Raw genomic sequence first — 13,266 nt, forward strand, 5'->3', positions numbered from 1 at the left:
AAATGGGTTCCAAGCATCCAGTGACCAGGCCGGGGCCAGAGAACAGTTCAGAAAGGAGTCATTCTTCTTACTGGAAGGTTTGAGAGCCTTTAAGTATCCGAGATTTACTGGTCAGGTCTTACTTGATCCCACCCTGTGCCCATACATGAAGCCAGCCGGCCAGGATCCCAAAGCCCATGGGAGGATCTGTTTTTCAATAGTGGGAAGTCCCCAGATGTGTTGCACTGGAAGTCATCCTTGCTGTCTGTGCAGAGCTGGCCTGGGAGCAGGATGTTCTGACATAAAGTGAAAGCAGATGCAGTGGGGCCCCTTGGGTGGGGCAAGGAGGTGGTGGCTGCCACGGCTGCAGTCACAACTTTCCAGCCTGCAAATCTGCCTCTTCCTCCCACCATCTGTGCACTTGGCTGGTGTGAGGAGGTTTGCCTCGGCACCTCTGAGGCCTCTCTGGCCCCACCCTCTTCTCTGAATTTGCCAAGCCCCTGACACATACAGGCAACCACTCCAAGAACAGGAACATGGAAAGGCAAAGGAAAGGTGCTGTGACTTCTACTTTGGGCAATGGCAGAAGCTTGTACCAGATCTTTTCTCCCACTGAGAACTATAAAAGCTGGAAAAACTTGAAATCCAGCTCTTTGAAGGCATTAGAGAACAACTAAAGCAGCCAGGACTTGAGGTGCGAAGACCCCCAAGAGAAAGGAAATAAGTTGGGGGAAAGCCAATATTCCCTGCCCCTTTCCTGCACAAGGTACATGCTGATTTTTGCAGAGGGTTCAGAGGATGAGCAAAGAGCAACAGTTCAGAGTGTTTGGCAGTCTCGCAAGGTGGGGAAACAAAACAGAGATAGGCAGGTAGGTAGAGGGAGTCAGTGAGTTCAGGACTACTAAGTCAATCAAAACCCAGGCAACCAAGAACCTAGAGCAAAAAGAACCCCAAAGAAAAGAACGTGTGCTCTGTGCCTTTTAAAATTTTCCTTTCAAGGCATTTGCCAGCACTTAAGTTTCATGGGTCCAGAGTCTAAGAAACCAAGCAGAAAACAGCAGATGACAAGCTGAAAAGGCTGGCCGTGATGGCTCAGGCCTATAATCCCAGCACTTTGGAAGGCCGAAGTGGGTGGATCACCTGAGGTCGAGAGTTCAAGACCAGCCTGACCAACATGGAGAAACCTCGCCTCTACTAAAAATACAAAAATTACCCAGGCACAGTGGCATGTGCACATAGTCCCAGCTACTTAGGAGGCTGAGGCAGGAGAATCACTTGAACCCAGGAGGTGAAGGTTATAGTGAGCCAAGATCACAACACTGCACTCCAGCCTGGGCAACAGAGTGAGACTCTATCTCAAAACCAAAAACACAGCAACAACAACAACAATTAAAAAAAAAGAAAGGCTAAAAAGTTAAGCTAAGCTTATGGTGATCCCATAGTACAGAGGAGACAGAAATTGGAGATAGGAGCCTGTAAGGAAGAGTCACCCTGATAAGCATCTCAGTTTACCTGTTGAGAATGGCTATGCCCCAGGGGTAAGAGTAAACCAGAAATAGACCAGTCTTCATGAAAAGTGAAACACAGCTGCAGTTAAAACAGAGTAATGTGCCCCTTCTGTACCTGCTGGTCAGGAGACAACCAGTCCTCTCTGAAGGAGGAAGCCTCATCCACAGCCTCTGCATTTTTGTCATACACAATACAAACAGCAACCAGGCCTGCCAAGGACAGAACCAAATAACCAAAAAAAGACAGAGCAACCGAGAAAAGAGACAATAGAAATAGACCCACGTTATCCAAGTATCACAGGATATCCAATGTGGGCTTTAAGATGGCTGTGGTGAATAATTGCACAAAGATAGATGACAAGATAGAGAAATTCACCAGCAAAGTAGAACCTGTCAAAAAATTAGGTAGAAAGTCCAGAACTAAAAGACACCACTGAAATGAAGAACCGAACACATAATTCAAATAGAGTAGGCACAGCAAGAAGGGAAGGTAAACAAGGTAGTATCCAACATAAGAGGCTGGAGGGATGACAGTAAACCAAGTCCAAAGAAGTTATCAGAAAGGGAATGGGGGAGATAGAGCAGATAAGAGCAGGTATTGATGGAATTGAACGATGAACCATGGCTACATAGAAAGCCACAGGAGAAGGCAGGAGTCTGGCTTTGCCACCATTTTGCTGTGTGACCTTGGATAAGTCACTTGCCTTCTCTCGGTTTCAGAGAGACAAGCCTAAGGGTTACCCACCTCTCCCGTGGGTAGGTGGCTTGGGGATCACATGGGGAAAGTTGTGGCCACTCTATTGAAAGTGTCAACTTTGCCAACAGCCTGCACAGTTCACTCAGGCACACCTGTTCTCTGGTAACCATAGTTCCAGGGGCTGTGTGAAGGGCTGGGAGGTCATCCCAGCCTGTGATGGGTATTTACTACCATCCCGTTCAGCGGGTATTTACTACAGGTTCAAAACCCCATGCGGTTCATTCATCCGTGTTTGCAGGAGTTCCACACAGTTCTCTCAGTCTCTGGTCATTGCCCCTCAACTCCCTATTGCCAGAGGAGTTTATCTTCATTAGGTACTTTCCTTATGGAAATTCTTACTTTCCAGTCCTCAAAAGTGTGCTGACATTTGTCAGTCTTGTGCTGGTGACCCCACTAAGCTCTGTTGTGTGCAGGTGCTTCATGCCTCCTCGTATTGAGCATGTGGCTGGGAAATGACTGCCCTTTGGCAGAGGACAGGAAGCCAGCTTCCCTCCTTCCCCATCCTTCCCTGCTCCCTCTCTCCTTTCTCCTTGTTCTGGGAGGCCAGGCCTCCCTCACCACACACTTGGCATGCAGAGATTTTTGGTCTGTGGCGTCTTGACTCAGGTTTCATTTCTGGGAGCCAGGGCTGCATTCCCCCATGCCTGCAGGCTGCCCCACACTTGCTCTAGCACAGAGAAGACGTGCAGTCCTGTTTCTTTCCTGCAGCCAGGGAAGGGGTGGAGCGGCGTTCTTGCTTTTCCATTGCAGTTTTATCCAGGGCTTTGGAAAGCGCTAAATGATACCAGCTCAGAAGCCTCTGATGGTTATGGGGAGTGCCCTGGCCTTGGAGGTGTGGCTGCAGGATGCCCCAGAGGAGAGGAGGCTGTCATAATCCCACAGCCTGTGCAGCACAACCTTGCTCTCTGCCCTGCCTCTCACCCAACCCCTAGCAGCAGCCTAGAGCATTAATATCTCTCATGCAGAGGCAGAGCATTGTAGGAAACACGACCTCTCATCCATAGCCTTGTTTGATCAACACGGTTCAACAGTCATCTATTTCAGGGAACTCATCTCTGCCCTGGCATTACGGGTGCAGAAACACTAAGGGCAAGGGTGTCTTAGGCCCTGTTCATTGTAAAGGCCAATGTAATAAGACCATGGCATTCCTCTGCTCAGCCCCACCAGTGGGTTTCCAGAGAAACCCGCTAACCCAGAGAAAACTTAGTCTTGACTGTGGCTTCTCTGGCCCAACACACTCTCACCCCAGCTGCATGCCCAGATTCCCTTTCACCCCCGACCCACTCCTCTCCTCCAGCCTGTGTCTGATGCAGGCATACTGGCCTCCTTTGTTCCAAAGGATCTGGGGCCCTATTGATGCCTGAGAGGCCCCTACCTTAGATCCTTTTACGATGTACCCCAGCCACCTTGTCCAGGGCCTGGAGAATGCAAGGACCAGCAAATATGCAGTCAATGAATGAGATGAATGGGCAACCTTCATGGGCTGACAACCCCGAGAATGAGCAGAATTTGTGTTATCAATCCCTTTTTCCCATTGAAAGGATGGTTCAGAAGGGTTAGGTGACTTGTTCATGGTCACACAGCGAGTAGAGTGGGGCAGGCTGCTGAGAATGGAAATCTGACTCGGAATCTGTGCTTTCTTTCTCAGATCTCCCTCTGGACTGTTGGCTGTTTTGTTTCCCTCCATTCATTTCCAAGCCTCCACTGAGCATTGAGTGTGTGCACGGGTGACAGGGTCACTGCCATAGTGAGGCTGAGTTTCCATCCTCACATTGCTGCCCGTCCAGGGAGGAGACGTATGTGTGAAGAGTGCAGACAGAGTGCAGCCAGGACCTTGGGGAGCCAGGAGAGGCCCCTAACTCACTCCAGGAGTGGGCAGGGCTTCCTCCAGGAGTCAGCACCAGCTGAGCCCTAGAGAATAAGTAAGAACCATCGGCCACGCAGGGTGGGGGTGGTTTTCTGGACAGTGGGAACAGCCTGAGCAGGGGCACAGAGGTAGGAGCAACTGTGACCTATGGGGCAGTCATGTTGCTTGACGTTACAAATAATCTACTTTATTCCATAAAGGGGGCGCATTCCTTCATGTATCTGAAAAGTCAAGATGAGGGTGGGGCTGCAGGTTGAGCAGGATCAAGGATTTAGCACCATTTGTTCAGGTTGTTCAGCTCTAGTCTCTTCTACACAAGCTAGCAAAATAGCCAGCAGGATGTTCCACATGTCAACAACAAGCCAACCAGAGCAAAAGAGTTTCTTCCCTCCCTACAGAACCTGGACTGGATGAATTAAGGCATATGCCCATCCCTGGATCAATTACTGGGGTAAGAGGTGGGAACCCTCTGCCAGTCAAGTGAATTGTGAGCCTACCTGTGATGATGCAGAAGTTATTCTTACTCAAATTACAGAACTGCCCCTTGATGGGGGCAGGTGGGGAGAGAATTGGATGGGACACCTGTGGACACCACTAGGTTATGAACAAAATCTAGGTTGTCGTGAAAAGTGAAAATTGGAGCAGGGGCTGGATAAAAATGACATTGCCAGCTGAGCTGCAGAGCTCAGACCTTATCCTCCATACTTTAGCCTTCTACTTCGGGAAGCTGTAGAGGGTTGCACCCTATGTATCTTGGGCCCTGGATGTCTCCAGAAAGGCACTGTGGATTTAATATGGTTTTTGAGCTGCCCCCCTTTCTACCAAAAGGTGATCAATCTCCTTTCTACTCTAATTTTCCTGGAAAAAAAAAATACCCTGCTTATTGACGATCTACACCTTGAGGATGGGGAGGAATTGATCATATTCCTTCCATTCTTCAGCATTCCAAGCAAAGACCAAAAAGACCATGCTCCAGGGCAGAGGTGTAACCGCAGTTGTATCATACAGAAATCCCAAGGTGTCAGTGAGAGCCAGGGGGGTCTCTGATGTGCATTTGAAAGGTACCCGTTTGCTTTCTTCAAAAGAATATTCCCCCCTTGCTCTCTATCCCTCCAGCTGTAGTAATCTGAAGAACAGTTAACAAGACAGGTGTCTGCTCCAGGGTAGAGCCCTCTTACCCCCTGTTCTTGGTCCCCTAAGAGGGGACCATAGTAACCCTAACCCTAACCCCTCCAGATGCAAGGAATCAGAGGACTGTGGATTTGGACTCAGATCCTGCTCCTTCCTTTCCTTAGGCAAGTCATCTAACCTCTTTGAGTCTCAGTTTCTTCTGAGACACTCTCCTTAGGGAGAGTCTCAGTTTCTTCTGAGAAACTCTGAGAGTTTCTTCAAGACAAAAAGGGAAACTAGTCTCTAGCTGGCAGTATATTCCGAGGATTATCTGAAGAGATACGTATGCACGAATATCTCATCTCTCAGCTCTTAGTGGATCATCAAAGAATATTGATTCATTCATGTGTTGAAGAAGGAATTTTTTTTTTTTTGAGATGGAGTCTTGCACTGTTGCCCAGGCTGGAGTGCAGTGGTGCAATCTCGGCTCACTGTGAGCTCTGCCTCCCAGGTTCAAGGGATTCTCCTGCCTCAGCCTCCCGAGCAGCTGGGACTACAGGTGCTCGCCACTGTGCCCGGATAATTTTTGTATTTTTTTGAGTAGGGATGGTGTTTCACCGTGTTAGCCAGGATGGTCTCGATCTCCTGACCTCTGATCCGCCTGCCTCGGCCTCCCAGAGTGCTGGGACTACAGGCGTGAGCCACCGCGCCCGACTGAAGAAGGAAAATTCAAGTTCAGCAATGGCCTAATAGATACCAGAAGCCCAGCATACATCATTTTATCTTATCTTCATAACCATTCTATAAGTAGGGGTGTTAGTATCCCACTTTATAGAAGAAGAAACTGAAGGTCAGGAAGGTTGAATAACTTTCCCAAGGCTCCACAGATGGGAAATCAGAACTTGAACTTGGACCGTCTAAAGCCCCTTCTATGGAACTAAGGCCAGTTGGCAGGGCTTGAATGCCTGGGTAAAAGGAACCCTGAGTCACTCTCTAAGCATACCATTGTTGTTGTGCTTGTTGCTGAAATCCAAAATCTGGAAGAGAATGAAGCAGAGAGAAAGCAAGTAACATGCATTTAACAATCCCTGTATATGTTGTACCTACATGCATCATGAGCTCTTTCACAAATGTTTGTTGAGTGTGTCAATGTGCTAGGTTCTTGTTGTTGGAAGCATGGAGGGGACACTTTCTGCATCCCATAGTAACCTTGCAAAGAGATGATAACATCCATTGTATCTACGCACTGAGGCTCACAAAGGTAGATAAACCATCTGGAGCCACCTGCCAGGTTGGCATGACACCAGAAGGAAGACCACAGAATGCATCCTGGTGGAGATGTGGAGAGAAACATTTTTTATAGCAGGATCACAGACTCTCACCCTGTTTTCTTCCTCCTTTTCTTTGCAGATGACAGACAACCTTCTGTGCCTTCATCAAGCTGGTTGCGTACCCACCGTGTCTCTGGCGACAGCATGAGAAAGAAAAGGCCCTAATTAAGGATCATCAGAAAATACAGTTGGAGGAGGACAGCAGAGACAGCTTCCCTCCCCACTGTACCAAGACCCTTTCTTCAAGGTCCTTGCTCCTGAGGGACCCTGGACTGTCGCAGCAATTAATGACCCCTTATCTTGTTTGGATGGGAAAGGAAATCACTGGTTAAAGCTTGATCAGGAGACATTGTCAGCTCTTTAAGGATCGCAGAAAAATCGGCTACTTTATTTTCTGAAAAGGTAAATATATGCAAGCAAAGCCAACATGTCACGAATGGCCTTGGTCTACCATACAGCAGTGGCTGGGACACTGGGGGGTCATCCCCCAGCGGGAGTGAAGTCAAGCTTAGCGGCCCTTGTGTCCTCCCTTGGAATCCCCGCCATCCCTTCTGATTGAGCCTCCACCTCTGGGATTTTTCTTCCGTTTTTCTCCTCTCTTAGGAGGGAGTTCTGCTACCCATCGTGGGAGGCCGCCATCAGGACTGCGAAGATGGTGACCCTGCGGAAGAGGACCCTGAAGGTGCTCACCTTCCTCGTGCTCTTCATCTTCCTCACCTCCTTCTTCCTGAACTACTCCCACACCATGGTGGCCACCACCTGGTTCCCCAAGCAGATGGTCCTGGAGCTCTCCGAGAACCTGAAGAGGCTGATCAAGCACAGGCCCTGCACCTGCACCCATTGCATCGGGCAGCGCAAGCTCTCGGTCTGGTTCGACGAGAGGTTCAACCAGACTGTGCAGCCGCTGCTGACCGCCCAGAATGCGCTCCTGGAGGACGACACCTACCGATGGTGGCTGGTGAGATGCTGCCTGAGAGTGGGGTCTGGGCTGAGAGTTGGGGTGTGGACTGAGAGTGGGGATCTGGATGAGGGTAGGGGGCCTGGGCTGAGAGTGGGGGTCTGAGCTGAGGGTAGGGGGCCTGGGCTGAGAGTAGGGGTCTGAGCTGAGGGTAGGGGTCTGGTAATGAGAGTGAGGTGCTCCCAGAGTTAAATGCTCAGTCCCCGTGTACACCTGGGGCACTGCGAGGCAGTTAGTAGGATTCAGATTATTGTCCAACACTATTTATTAAGGATCTGTTATATCTAAGAGCAGGAAGCACGGCTTTAGTTTCCTGTGGCTGCCATAGCAAATTTCTGCATGCTTCATGGCTCAAAATACCAGAAGTGCATCCTCTCGCAGCTCTGGAGGCCAGAAGCCTGAAATCAAATTATGGGCAGGTTTGGCTCCTCCTGGAGGCTCTGAGGGGAAAGCTGCCCCAGGCCCGCTCCTGGCTCCTGCCAGCTGCTGGCAGTGCTGAGTGTTCCTGGGCTCAGAGCTGCAACAGTCCAGCCTCTGCCTCCACTTCCATAGGGCCTTCCTCCCTGTGTCCCCTTATATCTCACATGTCCCTCTCCTTTTCCTATGAGGACACCTGTCATCAGGTTTAGGGCGCACCCTAATCCAGGATGATCTCATGCAGAGATCCTCAACAGTTTAACTGGCAGAGGCCCTTTCTCCAAATGTCATGCTCACAGGTTCCAGTGACTCGCACTTGAATATATCTCTTTGGGAGCCACTGTTTCACCCACTACAGCTATTGAAATGCAAAAAGAGAGAGAGATCCTTATTCTCATGGAATTTTATTCTGACTGGGAGGGGAAGATAAGAAATAAACAAGGTAGGCTCACAGAGCAGTGCTTTGAAGAGAGAGCAAATGAGGTTTATCATAGAAACTTAGAGGGGCCTTCTGTAAATGGGGTCACCAGGGAGGTCTCTGAGACAGCAGGACTCAAGTTGAGACCCACAGGCAGAGAAGGCAGCAGCCATGAGAAGAGCAGGACCGTGCACTGCAGACGTCTGGGACAGCGGGTGCAGGAGCCTCAGGGTGGTCTCTGCTGGATGTGTTGGGGAGCGGAGGAGCTCTGCATGGCTGGGGGACTGTGAATTTGCGAGGTGCAGTGAGACGAGGCCTGAGAGTCGGCGAGACCCAGGAGAGGACTCTGGGATTTCTTGTAAGTGCAACAGGAAGTCACTGTAGAATTTTTATCAGGGAGTTTCATGAACTGATCGTGTCATTTGAAAGGTCATTCCCATTGTTAAATGCAAAATAGATTGAAGAAGAGCAAGATATATGTGTTCATGTCTTATTTATTGAGCATCTACTATATGCCAAGCATCACTACATGGAGATGGAAAAGATAGAGTCTTTCCTTTCTTGGGTTGCAGGAGTGATGGGGAGAGAAGGGAAAACAGACAAACTCGAGCCAGGATGATAGGTGCTGCGCAGGAAGCGGGTGCAGGAGCTGTGGTCTCCAGGTCCAACTCCCCTTGAAGCCTGGGTTATCACAGAAGGCTTCCCACAGGAGGTGATGGCCAGGCTCATCATGAAGGATTCAGAGAGGTTATCCAGGTAGATTCTGGAGGAAGGTCTATTTGAAATGAACAGAAAACATGCGTGAGACTTAGAAGGGTCGAAGGTCCTGGGTTATGCTTCTGAAGACCTGGCTGAGTCCTGGTTTACTGATCTGTGTTGAGCACCACTGTGCGCAGGTCCTGGGGTGGGCTCTGGGGAGGTGACAGGGAACCAGGCAGGTAGGGTCTTTTCCTTTCAAAGATCCAAGGGTCTGGGGAAGGAGGTAGTGAGCCAGGCATGGTGAGGATTAAGGTCTGCTCTCAGCCTCGGCACTATGGACTTGTGGGGCTGGGTCAGCCTTAGCCACAAGGGCTGCCCCGTGCATTGCAGGATGTTTTGCAGCATCCCTGGCCTCCACCTGCTGAATGCCAGGAGTGCCCCATCCCCAAGCTGTGATAGGCAGAAGTCTCCAGACATTGTCGGGTGTCCCAGGTGGGGGGTGTGTGTAGCAGGGTGCACATGCATGCACAAAATTGCCCTCCCTTGAGAACCAGCAGGGTTGGGAAAATGACACATTGATGGCAGAGGTGGCTCCACGTACATCCCATCTCCTCTCTGGATCTGATTCCCCCTATAGCAGCGTTGCTGGGACCACATTAAGTCCAAACTTCCTCTTCAGAGCCTGGAGTCTGTGATACTCAGTGTCACCATGGGATTCTGTTTACAAAGGCCTCTGGGGACCAACTGGATGCTACACAGCCTGGATATAAACCAAACAGGAAGGGACCTTACACATTGGCAAGTAAAGGCAAAACTTGGGGGCCTTTGTCCTCATTTTACAGATAAGGAAACTGAAGCTCAGAAAAGTTAGGTGACTTTTGCAAAAGAGAACATCAAATCCAGCCTCTGGAAATACCGTATTAAAAACTGTTATTAGAGAGCATTACCAAGACAGTATCGATTTTTCTTCTTGGGAAGGGCGGTTTCTAAAACTTAGGCTGATGTCGCCCAGGGGGGTTAAAAAGGCATAAGGGAAAAACACCAGCTTTTGGATATAACCTTCAAAGAACACAGGCTATAATGTAGACTTAGGAGCTGAGGCCTGGCATCAGGGTTCCTGGGTTTTGTCCCAGACTTTGTAGGTCCCATCAGGAGTGACTGTGAAGCTCTTCATCTCACTGAGTCTCAGGTTCCTTCCTGTTACATGGGAGGAATAAGCTCTTTCACCAGGTTCTCTACAACCCTGCAATCATTAGTTTTAACAATTGTATTTATTTTTGTTGGTTTAATGGGCAAGTAATACTGAACTTAACGTGTTTTGTTTTGTTGTCAGTATTAATTAAGGCTGAATATATTTCCACTTAGTTGTTCCCTGTCTACCAGATGTCCTCCTCTACCTGCAGCCCTTCTCTGCAGTCTTTTTCTGAAGTTTAGCCTCTGGTGGCTGATTCCAGGGTAGCCACTTGAAAGGAACGGGGCTTCATCCTCTGGAAATTAACAGAAAGGAGCGGGGCATTAGAGCTTTGGGGTTCTAAAAAATACACAGATAATACAGAGACTACATGCATTGAATAAAGAATCGGGATAGAGGCAGGGAATATTTGACATCAAAGCCATCCTGGGAGTTCCTGGCTGCGCCATTGCTCTGCTTAAAGGCCCCCTGCAGGCAGGACCGGTTCATGAACAGAACTGGTCTTGGGTCCTGATATGGTTTGGCTGTGTCCTCACCCAAATCTCGTCTTGAATTGTAGCTCCCACAAATCCCACATGTTGTGGGAGGGACCCGGTGGGAGATCATTAATCATGGGGGCGGTTTCCTTCCATACTGTTGAGGGGGCTGGGAGAGTCTTAGGTGAGAATGTGAGGTCCCAAGCTCCTGTCCTGCCCTGAGCTTCATAGTCCTCATCAGTCAAGTGGGCATCACAATTCCAGCTCGTCTCAGCCCTGGCAGGAAGAGGGACACAGGAGCAGTCACCGGGGCTCACTCTTTTAGTTGAGTTGAGTTGAGCTGAGTTGAGTTGAGTTTACAAATCAGCCCTGTGCCCTGCCCTGCAAGTGAAGAGACTACACCACCATCCCAGGCTGGACCTACTGACCCCTGCGACCCTCTCCTCGGGTCTCGGTCCCAGACATCCAGGAACAGGGATCCCTTCTTCCCCAGTCCCCATGTCCAATTCGGGGACAAGCTATGTTGAATTCTGACTCTGCCTTCTCTGCTTGCTCCCAACTTGGGAAACCGTTCTGTGATACGCAGGGAACATTCTCAAGGGACAGAAAGAGTGCGATCCTTCCCTGGTTTCCGCCCCCTGCCCTCCTAAGGCATCTTTCCATCCCAGACATCCATGCTCAGTGCTCAAATGCAAAGTAATACCATCATACTGTCCACCCGGCACCTAGCACCAACTCTGGCCAGGTCCTGGGCCCAGCTATCCAGGTACCATTGCCTCGCCCTTACCACCCCCACCGCCAGGAGGGTGTAGGTATTTCATTGTCCTCACTTTGCACTTACCAGGTCACCCACTGTTGAAGGGCAGAGTCAGATCCCCTTCTAGTTAAAGGACGTGGTCTGGAGTCAGATCCAGGATATTCAAACTGTCTTCGTCCTGGGAAACTCACTTCACCTCTGTAAGCTTCAGTTTCCTCACCTGTAAAATGGGTCTATAAGATCACCTTTCTCATAGAGCCATTATAGGAACTCAGTGAGAAGCTGCCTATCAGGCTCTCAGCACAGGGTCTGCATAGAGCAACCATAGAACACACGCTTCCACCCAGGATGAGCCATCTGAGTCCTGCACGAGCCCTTTCTAAGCACCACCTGTCCCTGCGCTAACCTGTTCATCCACACGGCACCAAGGATGTGGTAGGGGCTCAGTTGTGATGAGCTGAATGAATGAATGTGTGTTAGCTTTAGCAGCTGTCATTCACTTATTCAGTGGACATATCTTGAGCCTGTACTACCTGGCATGCTTGTGTCTGCTGCTTGAATGCCAAAGGGGCCAGGGAAACCAACAGCAGCTGGGGATTGGAACGAGGCCTGCGGTGAGGACCCAGTGGTGCCAGCCATATGTGGAAGGCCAGAGACTGATATTTCCAGGGTCCAAGGGAGGCTTCTCAGAAGGTGATGCATCGTTCATTGGCCATAGAAGGAGGAAGGAGGGTGGGAAGGGAGCGCGGGTACCTCTTCCCAACACTCTCGGGACAGGTGTGGCCTGTGGATAGGGGCGACTTCCAGTCATCGTGCCTAAAGACAGGACAAACTCTGCCACAGTGCACACTCCAGATCCCATGGATCATGCCCGAGTGCAGGGTGAGTTGAGGCACCCAGGGCTCCAGCTTCAAGGAGATGCCCGCTCTCGGGCCATGCCCCTGGGCATGAGTGGACTTTCTTACCCCACTTGCCTGACTCCTCACTCGCCTCGCCCACCCTCGCCCCAGTCTGCAGTGCTTGACTCCATGGAGATCTCCCCTTCCTTCTCCTGCCTTACTCCTCATCCCTTTCTAGACAGCACCCACCATGGACACCTGCATCTGTGCCTCAGCCTCTGCTTCCAGGGAAGCCGACCCGAGGCCCCATGCTTCCCTAAGGAGCTCAGGCCACTAGGCGGCAGGCATTGATTGAGCGCTGATTGTATACAGAGACATATACTTGGAAACTAGTCAGGAAGGCTGGGGAGGGCGTGTCTCTGAACTTCCAAACACTCTGTCCTGTGTTCATATCAATAGCACTGTCATACTTTTTTTTTTTTTTTTTGACATGGAGTTTCACTCTTGTTGCCCAGGCTGGAGTGCAATGGCACGATCTCGGCTCACCACAACCTCTGCCTCCCAGGTTCAAATGATTCTCCTGCCTCAGTCTCCCGAGTAGCTGGGATTACAGGCATGCGCCACCACCCCAACTAATTTTGTAGTTTTAGTAGAGACCAGGTTTCTCCATGTTGGTCAGGCCGGTCTCGAACTCCCGACCTCAGGTGACCCGCCCGCCTTGGCCTTCCAAAGTGTTGGGATTATAGGCATGAGCCACTGTGCCCGGCCAGCACTGTCATACTTTTATTGTCACTGACAAAAGACAGAGAAAACCAGAATCTTTCTTTCCCAAAACGGTGACGCTACATGGAGTAACCTGCCACTCCATCTCAGCTGGTACAGGGAGGACTTAGGATGATAATCTAGAGAAAGAGCCAGTTTCCCATCTGAATTCTACCTGGCCCTGCACTCGGTCGAT

The 13,266-nt window shown here is 50.1% G+C and overlaps 1 protein-coding gene across 1 annotated transcript in view; it reads left to right on the forward strand.

The window, feature by feature from the left end:
- The window catches only part of ST3GAL1 (ST3 beta-galactoside alpha-2,3-sialyltransferase 1), a 122,472-nt gene that overhangs the window by 94,181 nt on the left and 15,025 nt on the right, over nucleotides 1-13,266 (forward strand). The window contains exons 4-5 of the mRNA XM_011938142.1: nucleotides 6,632-6,954; nucleotides 7,156-7,510. Of these exons, the coding sequence (XP_011793532.1) occupies nucleotides 7,205-7,510 (306 nt within the window). The 5' untranslated portion in view covers nucleotides 6,632-6,954; nucleotides 7,156-7,204. The remainder of the gene's footprint in view (nucleotides 1-6,631; nucleotides 6,955-7,155; nucleotides 7,511-13,266) is intronic.

Source organism: Colobus angolensis, unplaced genomic scaffold (assembly GCF_000951035.1).
Source record: "Colobus angolensis palliatus isolate OR3802 unplaced genomic scaffold, Cang.pa_1.0 Scaffold17, whole genome shotgun sequence".
NCBI classification, from domain to species: domain Eukaryota; kingdom Metazoa; phylum Chordata; class Mammalia; order Primates; family Cercopithecidae; genus Colobus; species Colobus angolensis.